The 21,055-nt window shown below is 48.7% G+C and overlaps 2 protein-coding genes across 2 annotated transcripts; both read left to right on the top strand.

Annotated features, from left to right (window-relative positions):
* The first annotated feature begins 1,495 nt into the window (after positions 1 to 1,495).
* On the top strand, positions 1,496 to 11,070 carry CHMP7 (charged multivesicular body protein 7). Its single transcript, XM_059831469.1, has 10 exons — positions 1,496 to 1,785; positions 3,028 to 3,202; positions 4,597 to 4,782; positions 5,506 to 5,639; positions 6,045 to 6,093; positions 6,403 to 6,522; positions 6,819 to 6,917; positions 7,693 to 7,753; positions 8,370 to 8,531; positions 9,390 to 11,070. The coding sequence occupies exons 1-10, from the start codon at positions 1,496 to 1,498 to the stop codon at positions 9,452 to 9,454; spliced, it is 1,341 nt and encodes a 446-aa protein (XP_059687452.1). The 3' UTR covers positions 9,455 to 11,070.
* Positions 11,071 to 15,801: 4,731 nt separating this feature from the next.
* Positions 15,802 to 17,160, top strand: LOC104251881 (D(1) dopamine receptor). The gene has a single exon (XM_009811520.2). The coding sequence runs from the start codon at positions 15,802 to 15,804 to the stop codon at positions 17,158 to 17,160; it is 1,359 nt and encodes a 452-aa protein (XP_009809822.2).
* Positions 17,161 to 21,055: the final 3,895 nt, after the last annotated feature.

Below are 21,055 nucleotides of genomic sequence, written 5' to 3'. Positions count from 1 at the left end.
GATACAGAAATACCCAGAACTTGGCAGCTCTGCTTAAGCGGCAGCGTTTGCTTCCTCTTTTTTTAGCAGTGTTGAGCTTTGCTCTGAAAACATCAGACTTCCCATGAAGAAACTCCTATCTCTCGCACCTCTCCTGCATCCCGACATTCAGGTGATGCAAGGGTGTTGCCCTGGGGGAACTGGGGAGAATGGCAATCATGCTGCCACACGAAGCAAAACAAGAAAAGCAGCTGCGGAAGGACAGGAAAGCCAACATCTGAGGATGTTAGCTGAGACTCGAGTCCCAGCGAAGCACCGCTGCTGCCACAGCCCTCAGCTGCCCCGGCGAGGCCTGGCTGGGGCAGCCCCGGTGTCTGCTGGGGCTGTTCTCAGTGCGCACTTGTGGGACTGGGACGTCAGGCAGGCACTCTAGCTATGCAGTTTCTCCCTCTTCAGATCTCCAACATAACAAGCACCAGCTGCCTGCAGCAGTTGGAGGAGCCGGGTGCTGGGAGGATCCCGCTCCCCACCGCGTGCAATCTGCGGGGTTCGCATGTGCACAGCACGCCCTTTGCCATCGATGATTGTACAACCCTGCCCATGCAAACGGCTGTACACTATTACTGGGGTGATTTTTGCTAGGAGGGTGTGTTGCAGTGCTGCAGGGCCCCAGGAGGACGGGATCTCCAGTCTCAGACGTTTGCAGCCATGGCTGACCCAGCTGAACCACCACTTCTGTGCGTGCCCGGCATCGCCTGCGTGCTGCACGCCTGCCGACAGCCCATGCAGGGCTCTGCACCTTGCTGGGCCACAGCAGCAACACAAATAAAGCAACAAAACACAAATATAATACCAACGGCTTAGTTTTAACTCGGTTCCTCTACATTCAAAGCACAAACAGACCCCGGAGGCAAAGCAGCCCGTCACCATGTTACTCTTGTGTGAGTCAAAGCACAAAACATCACTCCCCTTGGCATTTTCATCAGGCGCTCGCTTGCCTTCGCCCCTGCTTGTGTCTGGAGGACACAGGGGGCAAGGCTGACAAGCCCCCGAGCTGGGCCCAAGGTGGAGACCCCCGTGGTAGGCCCACAGCAGCCGCAGGCTCCAGGCCTGACTCCAGCATGAGGGGGGAAACACAGGCCCCATTCTGCCGAATGACATCGCCCCCAGTGAGATCACCCCCAGTGACATCACCCCGTGATGTCACGCACGTGGGAGGCCGGGGGGTGTGTTCTGGGGAGCGGGACCGCGGTGAGGGGAGCAGAGGGAGGCCTCGACCCGGCCCACGGCGGACTCGCCCAGCCTACACGCTTGGCTGCCGCGAGGCATGTCGGGAAGGCGGCGGCGCGCAGTGCGCAGGTGCAGGGCCGTACCACGGCGGGCGGGGGAGCGGTGCGGGGCGGCCCACACAAAGGCGGCCAAGGGGGGGAGCACTGCGCATGCGCCCTGTGTCTCCCCGGCAGTCAGGCGGGTCCCGGCCGGGCGGAGGCCGCGGCGGAGCCGGGGGCTCGCGTAGATGTGCAGCCCGGGGCGGGCGCCGCCTGGGCCGGCCCCGGCGGGGGACCTGCCGCCCGAGTGGGAGACGGACGACGAACGCATGGCTTTCCTTTTCTCGGCCTTCAAGCAGAGCCGCGAGGTGAACAGCACCGAGTGGGACAGCAAGATGGCCTTCTGGGTTGGGCTGGTGTTGGCCCGCGGCCGCCGCCGAGGCGCCGTGCGTACCTGCCTGAGGGACCTGCAGCACGGCTTCGAGCGACGCGGCAGCGTCCCGCTCGGCCTCGGCACCGTCCTCCGGGAGCTCCTCAGGTACCGCCGGCGGCGGCGGGCCTGCGGGGGGTCGGGCCTGGGCCTGGCAGCCCTCCCGCTGCGGGGGCTGGAGGGCAGAGAAGGCCGCAGGGTTGGTTTTTTTTTTGGGGGGGGCAGCTAGCAGGGAGGGGAGGCCTGAGGAGGGGTAGTTGCAGAAGGAGGGGGTGTAAGTGAGCTTTGCACCCTGGATGTGGGCAAGGAGAGCTCCATGTTGTGCCAGCCTGGAAGATGCTTGCTGTGTGCGTGGTAGGGTGGGTGCTGCAGGGTGCTGGATAAATGGAGGGGAACATGAGGGAAGGCTTGGTGCTGTTCTTGAAAGGGTGGTTATGCTTGGCTGTGCCAAGTGCTGGGAGTGTGGGAGAGCATGAGGGGGTTTTGTTGCTGTGGCAGGGCTTGCAAAGGAGAGGAGAGCACAGTGATGCCCAAGGGAACATGGGGTTGTGTTGTGTGGGGGGAATTTGGGAGCCCTGTGCAAGGTAAAGCATGGACAGGGAGTCAGAAGAGTCACCCTGGGGCTCGCAGGAGGTGTGGGAGGGCAGTATGCTGTGGGGTGTGCAGGAGATCCCAAGGGAATGTGCTGGGAGAGCTTGTAGGGGCAGTGGGAGCTTTGTGTTAAATTGGGTTGTGTTCCCTGAAACAGTTGTTGTGATGACCCAGCTGCGAATGGTATGTGGTGGTGTACAGGCATGTGAGGATGTGGCGTGCTGGTATTTGCAACCAAATGTTTTGTGTTGTAAAACTAGACGCTGGGACTGATACCCTGAAAAGATTCAAGAACAGCAGGAGCTAGCCGAGTCTCTGTCTGTAACATAGAAAATAAACTCTCTGTATCTGAGAAAAGATGTGTTTGCAATTTAATGAGCAAATGAAGCATTCTGAAATGTTCAGCTGCCCCCTCTAAAAAGTGTCCCTCCCTGTCCATTTCCTTGTTCGATGCCTCATCAGTTTCAAGTCAGAAAACTGGGAGAAAGTTGCCAAACTGGAAAAATAGTAAACAAAAGACCCTTGTGTTCAGAGGAACCCCGGGAGGAGTGGAGACCTCTGTGCGCTTTCATACCCAGTAGTAACACGTCAAACTTCAGCTAGAAACTGGTGTTAGAAAATGTTGGTAGGACCGTGGATGTACAAAGCGTAGAGCAATGTTTCCGTTAATAATTCTCCATGCTGGTACTCTTCCTTACTGCCAGTGGAAGGGTTTAGGACTGACTGTATTCAGTTCTGCGTGCATGTCTTTTTCTCTAGACGTGGCAAGCTGCAGAGGGAGTCAGACTTCATGGCCAGTGTAGACAGCAGCTGGATCTCCTGGGGTGTGGGCGTCTTCATTCTGAAGCCCCTAAAGTGGACTCTCTCCAGTGTGCTGGGTGACAGTAAAATACCTGAGGAGGAGGAAGTTCTGATTTATGTGGAGCTGCTTCAGGTGAGTGTTGTTGAGAACTTCTTCAAGATTATGGATCTCCAGAAAAATATTATGAGTCATTTTATGTGCTAGCAAGGAAGGATCAGGGTTGAATAGACCTTCATTTGTACTCCTTAGGTGTTTAAAAGCCTGTAGAGAGATGGATGGAATAACTCAGGAATAAGAAATAGTTTATATCTACAGATGTTCTTTGAAAGTAACATAGTGACTTTTCACTGACTTCCAAGAAATGGGAGGGGCAGGCTCGCTTGCTTGTCTAGGAAGGCAAGTAGTATGCCGTGAGACCTGACAATCTCAGGTTTGAGTTTGTGCAAGTGTACTATATGAGAGAAACTTGCAGATTGAGTGCCATCTGTTGTAGGGAGAAACGGGTGACGTAGAAGTCACTGGCTGTCAGTCCAGCGTGTCATTGAGCTGAACTCACGTGTGCATTATTAAACGCCGCTTTCACTTCAGAGCGTGCACTTTCGGCTTGCCTTTTCAGACGTGATTAGAGCTGCCCTTGGATCCTGTCAAAGACCCTTTTCTTTGGTGCATTGTTAGTGGTAGACCTGTAGGTTGCATTGTGAATTCACATAACTTGTTGTTGCTCAGTCTAACTTGGCTGGTGCAGTGCTGACAATTGAGATCTTGGGTCCCTCTCTGTGTTACTTGGTGGCTGTTAAAATTAGCAGCAAGACTTTCTGCTGTTGCATGCAAGTGGTGTCTAAATGATTGGGACTAGCAGAAATGCAAGAGCTCTCTACATGTATTCCTTTATTTGTAGTTACTCTGATAGCGGACAGCGTCTTTACCCTGCAGTGGGTATTCCACAGCCCTTTCAGAGGGTGTGTGCATGGGAGAGGAGAGGAACCTTCTAAAAAGGTGCCTGGAAAGCCACGAGCCTTGATGTGGAATCTGGGTCTGGATAGAAAGAGGTGTTTCTATAGTCTTAAGTGGACCATAACTTTCACTTGAAATAGGAAAAACTTTTCTTTTTCCTCTGCCTACATACAAATGATGAGTACAATTACAGTGTGGATTAAAGAAAAGGTTTTATTGAATTTAAACTTGGGCTGGGGGGTTGACTTCAAGAAGCGCAGAGGAGGCCAGCTTGCTGCCTGTGTGGTTCTTATGTTGTTCCTGTAGCATTTGCACAGGGAATGTGAATAGTGTAGTGTTGGTTCTCATGAAAAACTATTTTTCATACTATTAACGGTGATATTTTTAAAGCAGTGTAATTGCTCTTGAATGTTATGTACAACTCATTCTGAAAGTCTGTCTCGCCCAAAACATGATGCATCTGACTTTTTACCCTCAGTGTGTGGGAGGAAGCAGGTGTGGACTTGGCAGCTGTTGTGAGAGAAGTAAGAGTCCTGTGTAAACTAATAGGCAGCTCTGTTGCTTCCTTTCAGGAGAAGGCAGAGGAAGTTTATCGCCTATATCAGAACTCTGCGCTTTCTTCTCACCCTGTTGTTGCCCTCTCAGAGTTGCGTTCCCTCTGTGCCAGTGTTTGTCCAGATGAAAGGACGTTCTACTTGTTGCTGCTCCAGCTGCAAAAGGAAAAGAGGGTCACGATCCTGGAACAGAATGGAGAGAAGGTACAGGGTACAGGTGACTGCTTTTGGGTGGTATAATCCCTGTCTTGCATTTCATCTGGCTGGAAAGAATACTTTATTGGCTAAATATGGGCATTCTTTGATTGGAAAAGTCAATTCTATGTACTCCAATATCATTACCTGGTTATACATGAGATGAAATCCTCATTCTTGCATGACAGGTTCTTATTTTCCTCCATCGAACATTTGTAATATTACCTATGTAATTTAACAGCTAGAAAACTGGCAGATACTGTAGTTATCTACTCGCAGGTTGACCATTCCCAGCTACCCAAATTAAAATCATTCCACGCCACTGGAATCAGTGTTCCACTTTCTGTGAAAAGGTTTTCCTGTCTGTTGGTAACTACAGAGATGCAGGTGCTCTTGTCTCTAAGATGGCATGTTTGCCTGTAGTGTTCTGCACTGTACAGTTCAGTACTGAAGTACTTTGAAGTGTGACATTGCCATACGCTGTTCAGAGCACCAGGACAGCTTTAAATCTTCACGGTGTTCTGTTAAGGCTTTCTATTTTCACACTGATGTCGCTTGATCCTGTCTAGCTTAATATTGGATGATATGGTGACTGGTATGTCCTCATCACTCTGACAAGGCTTAAACTGGGAGTGTAAAAGCATCTTTTCCTTCCATCAGAGTGAAAGTATTTCTAGCGCAGGCACAGATTCTGGAGACAAGTGACTCGAGCATGTGCTTCTCTTTCTTTAGATAGTGAAGTTTGCCCGAGGTCTTCACGCCAAAGTCTCCCCAATGAATGATGTGGACATTGGAGTATATCAGTTGATGCAAAGTGAACAGCTGCTGTCACAGAAGGTGGAGTCCCTTTCCCAGGAAGCAGAGAAGTAATTTGGGGAAGGGTGGTGGGAAGAACGTCTGTGTGCTGTAGAACTTTGTATTCCTGTGCCATAGTTAGAAGGAAGCTGCTTTCTGAAAGTGCAAGTCATTCTTTCCTGTTTAGTAAACATAGTGGCCACAGTCATGTGGTAAGGCAGGTTTTCCAGTCTTTGTTCCCTATCCCCATGAAAACAACATGCAGTGAGTGGATGTCAAAAGTTTTTGCAAAGATTTGGAATGTGTTCAAGGGCTGCTTCTGAGAAGCAACAATGGCGTAAGGGTGGCTTTATCCGAAATGCATTGTTACTTGGTCACCCCTGGATTAGAGCAAGGTAGTGAGGATGGTTGCTGATTTGTAAAATAACTACTGCTTGCAAAGGAATAAGCTGCTCTTCCTTGTTGCATCTGTACAGGTGTAAAGAGGATGCCCGGAGTGCTTGTAGAGCTGGGAAAAAGCAATTGGTAAGTACTGTTCTACTTGGGGGGAACTACAAGTTAAGTGTTTTGGAGCTGATCCATAACTGCAGATAATGACCATTGTATACTTGAACTTAGATGTGTTGAAGTGGTGTTTCTGAGACCAAAGGTCTCCTTAAGGTGGAGATAAGAATATATTTGTCCAGAGTGACGTGGTGAAGAAAAACGGAAATCTCTAGCTCTTAAAACCAGCTGTGGTGTGTGTGTGCCTTGCTGCACAGGGATTGCTATTTTGTTACGCTTCCTTTGGTTGCTGCCTGGTTTGTGATCCAAGTCTGTATCTAATGTCTCCAGGCACTAAGATGTTTGAAATCCAAACGAAGGACGGAAAGGCGCATTGAAGAGCTTCATTCCAAGCTGGATGCAGTGCAGGGGATCTTGGATCGTATATATGCCTCCCAGACTGACCAGATGGTAGCATGTTAATTTTGTCTTGTGCTTCTCACTTTAGCCCTGCTCTTATTTGTGCTGCTTTACCTGTTTGTCAGAGCTCATGTTTAAGGGGTGTAAGCTGGCTGTTGAGACTTCATTCTCTGCTCTGATGTTGGGGTATTGCTCTGAATAAACCTGCTTGTGGCTTCATTTTCTTCTTATGTGCTAATGTTTCTCTGAGTGTCCTGCTTGGATGACAGGTCTTGAGAGACGCTTATGCTGCCTGCCCTTTGTTCTTAGTTAGCATTGTGCATCTTTCTCTTTTTTTTTTTTTTAAGGTATTTAATGCCTATCAGGCTGGTGTAGGAGCTCTGAAACTGTCTATGAAGGATGTTACTGTGGAGAAAGCAGAAAACCTGGTGGATCAGATACAAGAGGTACTGAAATAAGAGCACATCTAAATAAACAAGCAAGTGGTGTGTAGATGTACACAGCAAGCTTGCCGAGCTATTAATGCTGAGGCCTCTGGCACTGTTTGGTTTCTATTCCATATGTTACCAGAGCAAACCACCTTAATCTTGATCTTTTTAGATCAGCAAGCAGAGGTCTTCAGGTAACTGGCTGTGTTTGGTTTTATGTATTTGCATTTATTGCTGGCTAGTAATCGCAACTTACATTAAATTTGTCCATTCCATGTGTTCTTTTGGTTAGCAATATTGTGCAAGCACACAACTTTCCCAGAAAATGTTTAGCGAGATGTATTAAAGAGAAATACAAGCTGTACCTTTGGAAGCTGGAATGCAAATATGTGCATAAAAACAGGGTCTTAAAACTGCCTAACCCATAATCTTTTGCAATTCGGTAAGGGAAAGGAGACAGTTTATTCTGAATGAATTGACATGAAAAGAGCAATCTGTCTGCATAAGCTGGTGTAAAAACCAGAAAAGAATTACTTCTTTAGCAACTTCAGCTCCACGTACTTAAATAGTGACTTCAGCTAGTGAGCTGAGGGGCTATCTGTAAAATTTCATAGCTGAGTTTTTATTGGTCTTTAGCTTCCTTATTTGTCTCTTTTGCACTAGTACCTGCTGCCTTTAAGTCAACTTTTGAACTTGTTTTGTTTTCTGTTATTTCTACTTTTGACATAGGTGGCTACAGTAAGACGTAAGATTAGTTTACATTCTATATCAAATGCTGTGTATTTTTCCTCAGCTTTGTGATACTCAAGATGAAGTCGCCCAGACTCTGGCTGGAGCCGGGATCAATGGTCTAGGTATGTTTTGGGGTTTTCATCCTTCGCTCATCTTTTGCCACTGCTGGCCCTTTGTCCTGCCATCCCTTCCCTTCTCCCTCCCCATATATGTCTAGTCCTCCTTCCTGGGAGGATAAGCACTTACTGAAATACCAAGGCTGTTGCTACTGGTGCCTTGAGAGGGAATGAGGACTGACAAAGAGTTCTCTTCTCTGACGGTGGGTAGCAGGGGAATTGGCATTTGTGCATCTCCAAATCCTTGCAGTCTCTAAGCGCTGGTGGATTTCAATTCAGAGTTGTGTAATGTTGATTTAAATCTGTTTTTAGAGTGGCTGCTGCTTTGTTTTTTAAGTGATGATCTTTTTCCTCTGGCCTGTGTGTGTTGCTGCAGCTTGTTTGTCTCTGCTGAAATGTTTTCTTGCCCTCAGATGCCTCAGTGCAAAGGCTTCTAAAGGAATAGCTTCTCCCTGAGATCAGGACTGAATTTTCACCTTTAGAAGCAGTACAGGGAGTTCCTTACTATTATGAGTAATGATGGATGGGAGTAATAATACCTCTGTTAAACTTGGACTTAAGTCTGTGCTGTGAAGATGCTACTTAATTCTGCTTGGAACTGAGTGTTTTCTTTAATCAGCAGAGATGGACACTGAGGAACTTGAGAAGGAACTGGACAGTCTCCTCCAGGACTCGACTAAGGAGCCTGTAGATCTGCCTGCTGTTCCCCAGAAGGTGCTGAATCCACCCATTTCTGATGCTGAGCTTGAAGCTGAATTGGAAAAGCTCTCTGTTTCTGATGGAGGTACGGATGTCAGCAAGTCCTGTTAGCTAGCTGCTATTAGGATCTATGACAGCTTTGCAAAATGAAAAGATGTCTAGCAGAACTAAAGTCTGAGCCAGAATCTTTCCCACTTCCAGTTACACAGTTGAAAGCAAGCTCTCCTCATATCCCTGCGAGGTACTCAGTGGCACTGTCTTTCACTACCAGACTCAGTCTTGAGAGAACCGCCGTCTTTGCTGGAAATTCTGCCTGGACTTTTTGCCACGGGGTATAGGGAAAGTTGAAGGCCCTATGTGGGAGCTAGTGCTTGGACTAACTATTATTTGTTGTCATTTAACAAAGCCTGTACAAAGCCAGGCAGTGTTTTTTGTATGTTCTGTTAACAATGACAAAATAGACCACCATTTTCATGCCTGTTGCTGCCACGCATGCAGCATGTTCTTTGTCTTAGAATGTTTACTATGTCTTATGTGTTATAGGCATGATGTCTGCTTAAACTAGTACTAAACTAGTCTTTATGTAGTAAGAGTGAGTGACCAGAGCTTATGGGCTTGAACTGCGTGCTGAGTTTTCCCTAGACCTGTCTTGGACAGGAGTAAATAGACTTCAATTTTCCTTTCAGGAATCTGTTAATGAGCAGTTACACAGGACTGCCCGTATAGTTTTCTTTCTATTTGGGCAGCTGATACTCTCAAGTTTCAGAGCAGAAGAGTGTTCAGCATCCCATATCAAACACGAAGCATGGGTTTCCAAGAGAATGCAGTTGAATATTGAAGCACTGAGGCGCTCCAGAATTGTATTTGTTAGTTATGGATGTGGTTGATCTAGTCCTTCTTACTGATGAAAACTGGTGTCTTTCTGTTGCAATTTTCTTCATAGATTTGGCACAAAAGACTCCCTCTGCTTCCTCTGAACCCAAAACAGCTCTGGGACTGAATCTCTAAAGACCCAACAGTATCCTGTTGCTGCAGATTGAGAAGTTGTCTTAAGGTTCCTTAACTAATGACTAGAACTTGTGGGGAGAGGGGTAACGCTCCCCTGTTCTTCATGGATATCACTTTGCTCAGCGACAGGATCTCCTGCCATGACAATCCACTCTGGAACTGGCCCCAGCTGGTGTTTGTCATCTCTGTGCCAACATCTGCACTGGTCTCAATTTGACTTGTTATCCCAAGTCACTCTGCGACATCCAGTCTTCCCTTCTGGGAATGCAATTCACTATTCTGCCCGGTGAAGAGAAGCTCTTCTATGTCCATAACAGTGCTCGTTTTTTGTTTTTTCTTTGCTGTGGCTGATGTTGAGAATCTGAGTTGCAGCGGTATTGCAGTTGCTCAACATTTGGCTGTGTGTGTGGTTGTTTAAAACACTTGGCACATAAGTACTCTCCTTGACATAACTTATTTGCAAAAGCTTAAGCACCTGTTGATAGTTCTATCCCTCCCTGTCTGTATTTTGCACGGTCGTGGACAACTAGACACTGTAACTGTTAAATTGTAGGAGATTTTTGTTGCTGCTCTAGGGGGCAGCAATTGCAAGCACAAGACAAAAATAATTCCTCTTTCTGTAATGACACTAAGGCCTTAAAAGGGAGACCTGCAAAAGATGTTAAATGAAGGAGTTTCTTACGCTGCCTGACAAAGGCTTGTGGTCACTATAACACGATTTTCTGCTAGCTCTTACTTGAAATTTGACCTGTTTGCTATTTTTGTATCTGCCCTGTTTGCAAAACTTCTTGGGAGCTGCAGGGTGGTCTGCTTTGAGCTCTCATGCTTGAGTGATTTGGGGTGGGAGGAGAGGGAATGCATCATTTTCCCTTTGAGAGGATGGTTTCATAGAACAGCCTTGACTCTGCTTTCAGTCTTGATGTTGCAGTTCCGCAAGATTATGGGTTACCAGAAAGCCCCAAAACAAACCCCTGTAAATGTTTCTAATGCAAAAAAAAAAGGACAGCAGCTGAAGATGTTTTTTTAGAGGCTGTCTTTACCCATCAGAAGTGAAATCATCATCTTTTGCAGGTCACTTTTTTATTATGTGTATGCACTTGAAAGAGCAGAAAGCCTGGTACCTAACATGAATAAATGAATTCTTTCAGGAGGGGAATGTGCTATTAACTGGGCTTTCTGCACACAGAGCCTGTGCGTGGCTGGGGAGTGACTAGCTACGTGTTGATGTATAACCAGTCCTTCTCTCTCTGCACCTCTCCTTGACTCGGAATGTATTCCTGTCACCGTTTCTACGCTGCCTCCTGTACCAAGCTCTGCTGCTCGAGCCATGTGGCTGGCAGCTTGGGTGAGCGGTAAAGTAGGGCTGGAGTTCCCATGGCCTGTTAATTATTGGCAACCCAGCTTTAGCCCCAGAGGACCGGGGAGGAAATCACAGGTGTCACAAGGGTGCTGTGTTGGCTCTGGCTTCTTTGTCGCTTTGTCCAAGAGTGCAGACTCCTGCTGGAGAAGGTGTGCTGTAGCCAGCTAGCAGTTTACCCAGGCTGCACACGGAATTAATGTGAAATGACTTGAAGCTCTGTATTCCTTTCCTTTGTAAGTAAACGGGAGAAAAACCACTGCGTTTTCTGCCTACGTGTAATAAAGGGGAGGGGAGGAACCAGAGTCCCTTGTGGGGCCTCCTTTTCTTTCCCTGTGCCACAGATCACTGCCATATTAGTGCTGTTCCAGCTGTGCTTCTGCATCTATAAAACTCGTCTGCTGAAAGTAAATGGGCAGATTCCTGGGCTGCTTTGTCAAAACCCAAACTGAGTAGCTGCTGTATCAGACTTTGATTTCCCTGAGCCTTCTCTCTGTGTTTTAAAAAGCCCAACAGTTACTATGTTTAATTTGAAAAAGTTGTCTGTTTTTACCAAGTAGCCTGTGTTGGTTTATTGGGTTTTATGGCCTTAATTTTGAGTGTCATCTTGGAAAGGCTTGCTTCTTTCTCTTTGCTTCAGCTTGTTTTACCTTTCCACCTTTTCATCGTGCATCTCACAAACAAACTAGTGCAATTTCTGGGCTCACACAGAACACAGTCCTTGGCCCAAGCCACCTTGCTGTGGCCATGGAGGAAACTGCTATGCCAGGAAGTCAGTTCTCCTAATTGACCCCTTGGCTTATATATTGTTTAGTACAAAACCTTATTCTGAGACAGTTTTTGTTCAGCCCCATGTTCTGATTGTAATTGAGCAGTGCAGCTGAGGAGACTGGTACTGTTTTCTTTCCTCTGTCTAAACACGATGAATCTAAATGGAGTAACCTGGTGTATAAACTACTCAAAACAAATTACTCCTACTTCCCTCTGATACTAAGATGCCTGAAGTAAGCTTTGAATTTGCAGGCACTCAAACCTGTTTCTTCTGGCAAGAGGTTTGATCTGAGCTGGCATGCTGATCCCTGGAGAGCTACTGTGGTTTTTTTACAGGGGCAGGGAGGAGGCAGTTTCTTGTTCCTGTGCTTATCTTGCGCTGTCTACAGCGCAGCTCGGGGAAGGCTCAGGTCTTGCCTACAGCCAGTATCTGGATTTTTATTTTTTTTTAAAGGGTCTGATTACCCCTCGTTTCTCCCCTGCTATCAAACTTGTATCTTCTCTGGAAGTAAAGTGCAAAGTGATTCCTGTAGGATTAAACACTCCTGTAATGCATCTTGACTGAGACAGCCGTTCTGGAAGAGGCATTTAAGAGTTAAAGCCAAGCAGCTGCTGCTTTATTTGAAGTGGCTTGTAATTTTCTTCCTTTGATGCAAAGTGGGGAATGTAATCAAGATGGCTGAATAGAGAATTTTAAGTATATTTTGGTGAGACAGCAGGGAAGGGAAATAGAGGGCAGCTTCTTGCTGGGAGGGGAAATTAAATATAAAAACCTAGAGCAGAATTGCCACCAAACTGGAATCTTATCACATTTGAGTGCTGTTTAAAATAGTACTTAACTTGATTCTCAGAAAAAATAGCAGCTGCTTATATGAGGAAATGTAGCAACTGTTTAGTAATATAATGCAGCTGAAAAGTTTTCTCAGTAGAGAAGATTGCATCTAGCAGGCAGGAGTTAATCTGTGAACGTGAGTAACTGCCTGTATTTTGTTTGAGTAGCTGTATTTTGTTTGCCTACGACAGCAGAGTTAACAATCCTTTCTTCATTAGGTGTGTTCTGAGATGCACAGAAATTGGGTAATGCATTGGATCTCTTTCCATCCCATTTTCCCCCTGCTAACCCAGCTTTGAATATCTGCTTCCGTATAAGCAGTGTGCAAGGGCAAGATCCTTTCTTAGATGTTTTTAAGCTTCTAAGGAGGCGGAAGGCTTCCTTGTATCTCGAGGAATGATTTCCTGGAATGCCATCTGGCTTAGCACGTGCGACCTAAGCGTACCGCGAGCTCCCACTCCAAGCCTCTGCCATGATTTAATGCTGTAAGACAGATCACCTGCCATCACTGCTCTCTTGAAGAGCAGTGAAAGCACCCTGTTGTTTGTGTCTTGCAATTTAGATCTTGAAAATCTTTGTGGGCTAATGCACTGCCAGGGTCCTGTGGTGTCTGGGCAAGTAGATGTCCCTCCTTTTCCTCTGATGAAATTCTGGTAAGGAGGAAGGGAGCTGGCCTGGCACAAAAGACCCAAGTTAAGGGGGCCTATGAGAAAGCTGGAGAGGGACTTTTTACGAGGGCCTGTAGTGATAGGACAAGGGGTAATGGCTTTAAGCTGAAGGAGGGTACATTTAGATTAGATAAAAGGAAGAAATTCTTCACCGTGAGGGTGGTGAGGCACTGGAACAGGTTGCCCGGAGAAGCTGTGGATGCCCCAACCCTGGCAGTGTTCAAGGCCAGGTTGGATGGGGCTTTGAACAACCTGGTCTAGTGGAAGGTGTCCCTGCCCCTGGCAGGGGGGTTGGAACGAGGTGATCTTGAAGGTCCCTTCCAACCCAAACCAGTCGATGACTCTATGGAAGTGCGGAGCCGCGAGCCGGCTGCTGGTGCCATCTAGCTGCTTTTCCTGGCCTAGGCTCTTGGCAGGAGCAGGCTGCAGACGGTGGAACTAATGAGGCTTAATTAAACAAAGCCTTCAGAAGTAAATGCTGTGACATGCTGGCAACAATTTTCTTTAACCTGTCACAAAGCAAGCGTGCTGTTTACTTTAGGAGTAAGCTGCTTGGTGCTGTATCTTCAAGAGAATAATTGTGCTCTTGTTTGAAAGTTGTTCTTGGGCAGTTCCTGCTCTATCTGGGCTTATGCAAAGCCTGGGTCGCAGGGGCAAGTTAATTAAATCTCGGTGCAGCTGAGCTGACTCTCTATGGATTGGCTGCTGCTTTCTTCAGAAGTGGTGTATGTGACGAGCAAAGGCAGAGGTCATCGTGATACGCTATAGCAACTGTCGATGTAATGAGTGAATTAATGCTGAACTGCCTGGTGTTTTTTTCAGTTTGATTTGGAAAGCTTTTGCTGCTCTTTCCCACCTTGGCCAGTTTGCCAGCAAGGCATTTCTCAAAAGCAGGTCCCCGTTTAAGCAGCCGTTACAGAGCTGGCTCTCAAGGAAACTTCCCTCCTGAAGGATTTTTCTGACATTTCTTTGATCAGGGGAGCCCTTTTGCTAACAGAGTGGCTTTAGTTACAAAGTGATGGATGGGATCTTCTTGCGTCCAAGGCTAAACTGTGCCTTAGTAGGTCAGACCTGGTTCCTAATACCACGGTGTTCCTCCCCTCCATGCAATAGGGGAGAGTCTTGCAGAGCCGTTTGCTTGTCAGTCTGGAGTGAGAGTTTTATGGGGAAGGAGGAGTAGTTTTAGGGGGGATATCACTGCTCATTCCTCCAGAGCTGCCCCCACTGTCGCAGTACCACGGCGCTTGTGATTGCAGCCTTTGAGCCCCAGCTGACTACCAGGCTGTGCCTCCACCTTCGGCACGACAGGCGAGGCAGCAGGCTGGGGCTGTTCGGCTCTACTCAGCCCTTGTGAGACAGCATGGGAGCGAGAAGGAAGAGCTGTTCCTGTGTTTTTGGAGGAATAGGCGGTAAGGGTAGTGAGGAGACCTCTTGGGGGTGACCACTTTGCTGACAGGGCTGGTATTGTGCTGGAAAGACATCTTGATTTTTCTGGTTAATGCTTTCAGCTGTTGGTTGATCACGGAGGTGATAGCTAATGTGGAACTAGTTAGGAAATTAAATTTAAAGAAAGAATGATGAACTTGAAAGAGAAGCTACCTTATATCACTTTACCGAAAATACCCATGTTTATTCAGGATAAAAAAACTTACCAAAGTGATGTTCGGTATCTCTCTGGTCCTACACATAACCTCTACTGAAAAAAGACTGTCTGAAAACTGTGCTTCGTCTGATACTTCCAGAAAGAAAAAACTTTCAGATTTGTACAAGCTTTTTTTGTGTGTGTTTTTTTCCTTTTTGTCCTGGGGACTTTAAGGAATTTTGCAGTAGAAAGTTAGTCCAGTTTTGTACCACTTGCAGCTGGCAGCTTGGGATGGGGGGAGTATTTGGTTTAGGATCATATATCTGAGCCGTAGTCAGTGCCAGCAGAGTGAATTTAGGTGTCTTCTATTTGGAGATCAAGCACACTAAATTTCCATCCTGATTTGCATTGCAGACCCTCAAATCCCCCTTGAATGTTTGTTATTTTACCCCTTCAACCCTATCACCTAATTCCCAAGCAACTTACCCTGTCAGCTGTGGACTCCCAATGCCACGTTCTTGGCTTGCAGAGTACCCACCTGGTGAGTAGGGGACCTGGTGTGTGGGCAGAGAAGGATCTGACCTGTGTGAAAATCCAGAGGCAATTAGCAACAGAGGGAAGAGCAGACAGCAGAGCAGCCTGTTTTATGAGCAGAGAAGGTCTGTCTGCAAGAGCAGAGAGAGCCCGATTCCCTCTTGTGTCTGGCAGCAAGTCCCAGCCTGGCCAGTGCAGAAAGGATTGAGTGGGATTCTGTAGCAGGCACCAAATCAACAACGGATGAAGAGCTTCTGAGAGAGGAGAGGGAGGAAGGCTTGCAGCAACGCCCTCCCAGCTCGCTCGAGTGCCGGAGGTGAGTGCCAGCTCTTTGTGAGTGGCAGGCTGCAAAGAAAGAGAAGTGGGGTGGGAGGCAAGAGGGGAAAAAAACCAAACGCCACGCTGACAGCAGGAGATCTGGAAAGGAGTGAGAGCTTACAAGCACTTTTCCTTGTGCCGGGTCGTCTGGCTGGGTGTGAGAGCTGGGAGGATTGCAGTTGGTGCTTCTGAGATGCCAGCGGAGCAGTAAAAAAGGGTGTTGGATGCTGATGGGGACTTGAACAGCTGTGGAACCTCTGAAGGGACTGGAACAAAGGGGAACCCATGGATGGTTTTTACTCCTCTGCAGAAGGAGATGGGCAGGATGTGATCAATGACACCAGCAGTAGGAAGAGCTGGGCAGAGGAAGGCAACTCCGAGTTGTCCTCCCGTGTGGCGACAGCTGCCTTCCTTTTCCTTCTCATCCTCTCCACGCTCCTGGGCAACACCCTGGTGTGTGTGGCTGTGGTCAAGTTCAGACACTTGCGCTCGAAGGTCACCAATTTCTTCGTTATCTCCTTGGCAGTGTCTGACCTCTTTGTGGCTGTACTCGTGATGCCCTGGAAGGCTGCCACCGAGGTGGCGGGGTTCTGGCCCTTTGGGGCTTTCTGTGATGTTTGGGTGGCTTTTGATATCATGTGCTCCACAGCCTCTATCCTCAATTTGTGCATCATCAGCGTGGACCGTTACTGGGCTATTTCCAACCCCTTCCGCTATGAGAGGAAGATGACACAGCGTGTGGCTTTCATCATGATCGGAGTGGCTTGGCTACTGTCCCTTTTGATTTCCTTCATCCCTGTGCAGCTGAAGTGGCACAAGGATCATGAGCTCCTTAGCCAACAGGAGCCAGGTTTTAACGTCACCGGGGGGGAGAACTGTGATTCCAGCCTCAACAGGACTTACGCCATCTCATCTTCTCTCATTAGCTTCTACATCCCTGTTGCCATCATGATTGTGACGTACACCTGCATCTTCCGCATTGCCCAGCAGCAGATCCGTAGGATCTCCTCTCTGGAGAGGGCGGTGGAACATGCCCAAAACTGCCACAGCAGCGACTGCCCTCACGAGGCCTCCCTGAAGAACTCCTTCAAGAAGGAGACCAAGGTCCTCAAGACCCTCTCCATCATCATGGGCATCTTTGTCTTCTGCTGGCTGCCCTTCTTCGTGCTGAACTGCATGGTGCCCTTCTGTAATCTTGACCTACACGAGCCAGGAGAGCTACCTTGTGTCAGCGAGACTGTCTTCAATGTCTTCGTCTGGTTCGGGTGGGCCAACTCTTCCCTCAATCCTATCATCTATGCCTTCAATGCAGACTTCTGGAGAGCTTTTGCAGCCATCTTGGGCTGTGGCTGCCTTTGTCCCAGCAATGCAGTGGAGACCGTGAACTTCAGCAATGAGCTGGTCTCCTACCACCATGACACCACGTACCAGAAGGAAGTGGTGACCCTCAGCTACCCCCAGCTTCTGCCCCATGCTGCTCTGCAGATGGAAAACGAGGCATCCTTTGACAAGGTTTCTCAGGTCTCCGAGCCCTCTCACAACACCTGCCCTGCAGATGCCTTGCCTGCAGTGATGCACGTGGAGTGTGAAATGTCTGTCTCGCTGGAGAAGATTACACCTTTCACCAGCAATGCCTTCGCTTGAGACGGGGTTGGGAAAAGGGTGGTGGGATGGTCTCGGGGAGAGATGGAAGCAGGGACACTATTGCAGTTGCCTATTTTCTGAGGAGTTTGAGGATAACGAGGATATTGCACTCTCTGTCTGGGCAGGAGTTTGCATTAATAAGTGTGGGATAGCCAGAGTGATTTTCCAGATGGCTCAAGGGGTTCAGATACGTGTTTTTGTAACTTGCAGTTTCAGATCTAGCCCAGGTGGGCAGTAGAGATCTGTGTTCCTGCTCTCTCTAGCTGACCCATGGAAAAATGCGTTCTGCAAAAGGTGAAAATGCAAGGGCTCGAATTCCACTTTCCTTGTGACTTCAGCTGAGAAAGCAAAGACTTGTGTGGTCTGCTGAGCCTCTCCTCCATAGCCTGTGAAGTAAAAACGCAGCTGTGCTTGTGGGGCGAGAGGCTGGTTTTGCCACTGCCCATGTCCAAAAGGCCGTGAGCCCATGGCTGCTAAATGGGCACAAGCCAAAGGCAACTGCTTACTTGGCGATACCTGCCACTGGCAGAACTAGATAATGCTGCCTTCTGCTTGGTGGGACGGTGCTGTGCTGCATAGCAGCCTTTAGCTAGGGAAACCCACGTTTCTGGTGGGCTGTGCGGGAAGGAGGTAACGGCCTTGCTCGGATAACTCTCTTAGGCTCACCCCTCTGACTGTCTCTCTGTTGCTCCGGCAAATTATCCTGCAAGTCTGGACAAGTACGCAGCTACATTTTCTGGAGCCCTGAGGCTGTGCTTGGGAGCAGCTTGTCTGGAGCATGTTGCTGGGTGCTGGCTCTTGCTCATTAGGGAAGGATTTGGCATGCTAAAGGTCTGCTCTGGCCCCTGGAGCAAGAGCCAGTCTCTCTAAGCTGGGACAGGCACGGCTGAAGGCGGTCTAGGATGAAGATAAACTGTGTTCTAGCCCCAGGATGCTGGACCGTTTGCTTGGAGCCTTTGGGAGTGAGGGTGTCTGAGCCCTTCAGACTCTGAGAGTAGAGGAGAAAATCAGATGCTAAAGCAAGAACATTGCTGTTTTGGTTTCTGCGCCTCCGCCACATCTTCCATCAGTCAGGTCCCCCTCCTTTTCCTAGACTGTTTCTTCCCCCCTTTTACTTTCTTCTCCCTCTAATTCCCTTCCTCCCCCATTTCATTAAGGATCCTTCCACACTGCCTCCCTTGCTGTCTCATTTCAATAATAATGGCTTCTTCAGCAGTGCTCCTTGCTCACCTGTACTCTTTAATTAGCCTCTCCTGTGCGTATGGGAGCTTGTGGCTGCTTAGCTGGGGTAGAAACAGCAAGTGAACAGCCCCCAGCATTTCGCTGCCAGCTGTGACACAAGTGACTTTAGAAACGTGTTTTGATCGGTGCCTGGTTAAACACTGCTGCAGCAAGCAGCACATCCATGTCGTCTTGAATCTGAGACATCTTTAGCTCTCTGGCACAGCAGAAAAGCCTCTCCCCCTCCCCAGCAAACGTTAACAAAGAGAAAAATCAGAAAGTGGTAATTACAGAGTAATGGTAATTATTAAATAGAGCCCAATTATAGTCAAGTTACAGCATAATCAGCGTGGGAGGGGAGCAGAGCTCACCGTATCTCCAAGGTCGACGCTTGGATTTTTCTGGGGAAGCACTGATAAGACTCAACTTCATTTATAACCATCTCCCCGTGTGGCAGTGGTGGCGAGTTGTCAAAACCGAGACAGTCTCGGGGCTTTTCAGCTGTGGGAAGATGGTACAGCCTAACTTAGAGAAGGGGTAGTTGTTCTGAGACGGGGACGATCATCTGGCGTGTTTCTAGGCGGCCCAACGCGACTGATTTCATTTGAACGTTGCTGCAATGTATGTAATGATTTCCCACACTAAAAGCAGGGTGGCATAGCACGTGTAGGATGGTTGTGCTTTGCTTCGGGACTCCTGGCTTGGTGGCGAGAGGGAGTCAGAATACCCCGCTCTTTTCAAAGCAGTACTGTTCTGGCCTCCCTGGTTTTGAGGAGTTTACTGATACTCATCTTGTGGCAAAGTTCTGGGGCTTAATCCACGACTGTTTGTAAAGAGATTGGAGAAAAGCAAGTGTTTCAGGGTATCGCTGTTATCTATGATGGGCTGCAGGGTGAACCTGCAAAAGAAAGCCAATGGAGAGGCTGGACCTCTTACTGTGACTTGTGGCATGGATGGCTGATGCTTTTTTGCCATCTGCCTCAGAAAAGACGAGGTGATGGCAATGAGGTAAGCCAAAAACTTCCAGGTTATGGAACAAGCCTCTGCACATTACAGACATTTCCGTGGTCAGTCTGGGAAACGGACAACAGCTCCAAAATGGTGTAACTCAGGCTTGCTTTGGCAAAGATATACCTTGTTTATCTGGCTTCAGAATGGGTTTGGTTTTTTCCTGCTATGGGTTTGTTTTTTTCCTGCTATGGGTTTCCTGCACAGGTCTCCTCTGCAGTTCCACCGGGAAGCATCCTCCTCTGACCATCCTGAAGTCGTGCAGCGTACTGCTACACCCCTGCCCGTATTTCGGAGGTGAGTGCAATGAATTCCCACCTGGGGCTGATCCCGGAGCAGGGACTGTGAGTCAGGACTCGTGCTTGCTGTTGCTAGCTCTGTTCCTGCCCTGTAATCGCGGGTAAGCCAGTTCGCTTTCTGGAGCTCTGTTTTTGCCGTGGGTGAACTGGGGGCAGCAGCGTTGGCTCACCCCGCAGACAGGCTGTGAAGACGGGTGGTTTTTCAGGCTGTCAGGGTGAGTGTAGCTGTCAGCGCTGAGCAGTCTAGGTAAGAATAAAATAGGTGCTCAAATCCAATTCATTGCAAGCTGGTTTGCAGAGTAAGGTAACAAACTGGCATTTTTAATGCTCTGAGGGTTCCTCAGCTGCTGTGGCAGCTGCTATGGAGGTACCGGCATCCCAGTGTCATCTCATTAGGTGCCTGGTTATGTGAAGAGAGATCATTGACCAGGGAGAGGTATCCAGGACCCATCAGGCACAGCTCAAGTGTCCGAAGCCACTCCCTAAGCCTGGATACACAGGGACTAGGGGAAAAGGAGCATTAAAATCTCAATTTAAATGGCAATTGGAGACTGTTCCTGAGAGAGAAGGGGCAGCAGCTGGCAGCCCAGCCTGAGAGCCCAGACAAGGGGCAGGGCTGATGGGACTTGGAGGTGAGTGGTCGGGATGGCCTGGACCCTGCTCCCAGCCTGAGGGAGCGTGTGTTTGGGGAGGGAGGACCTGAAGGGCACCTGCCTGGGGACAGAGGGGGCTGTCCCAGCACGGGGACTCTGAGCTGCCCCTGGCCCCTGCTCTGGACAGGTCTAGGTGCCTCGCCAGGCACTGCTGTGCTTTGGATGCTCTTGTAGCTCCCCCTCCATTCCCCAGCCCAGATAAAAATCCCATTTCTCTCAAGCAACAGCACGTGCGGTCTCATCCTCCCGGGGACTGTTGGGCTCAGGCTCTGGCTGTGGGCTGTAGGCTCCTTTTGAGCTCTGCAGGGTTTTTCCTTTCCTTTTTCCCCCGTGTAGTTCCTGCTGCAATGATGAACAGCAAGCACCCCAGAGACATTTAGGGCCGTTACCACGAGACACAGCAAATTGCCCAAAAACGCTGCTGGAGGGTCTGCTGTGGAGAGAAAGGTCTGCGCTTCTTCTCAGCTCGGAGGTAAATGCCAGAGGTGGTGTAAGCGGGGCTCCGCTGCCACCGCTGCTGTGGTTTGCAGACGCAGGACGGTGGCACCACGTGCTCTGACACTGGTTTGCAGTGGAAGTAGGTCCCGTTTCGGAAGCCTGTGCTGCTGGTCCTGCGTTCAGCGCTAGTCATCTCAGCCTGGCTTTAGAGGAAAAAGGGGAGCAGGGCTTTTGTGTCTCAAACCTAGGCTGGAAACTGTGCCGCCCTGCTCGTAT

Source organism: Gavia stellata, chromosome 31 (genome assembly GCF_030936135.1).
Source record: "Gavia stellata isolate bGavSte3 chromosome 31, bGavSte3.hap2, whole genome shotgun sequence".
NCBI classification, from domain to species: Eukaryota; Metazoa; Chordata; class Aves; order Gaviiformes; family Gaviidae; genus Gavia; species Gavia stellata.
Note: the sequence above shows the minus strand (reverse complement) of the source record. Positions and strands in the feature narration are given on the sequence as shown.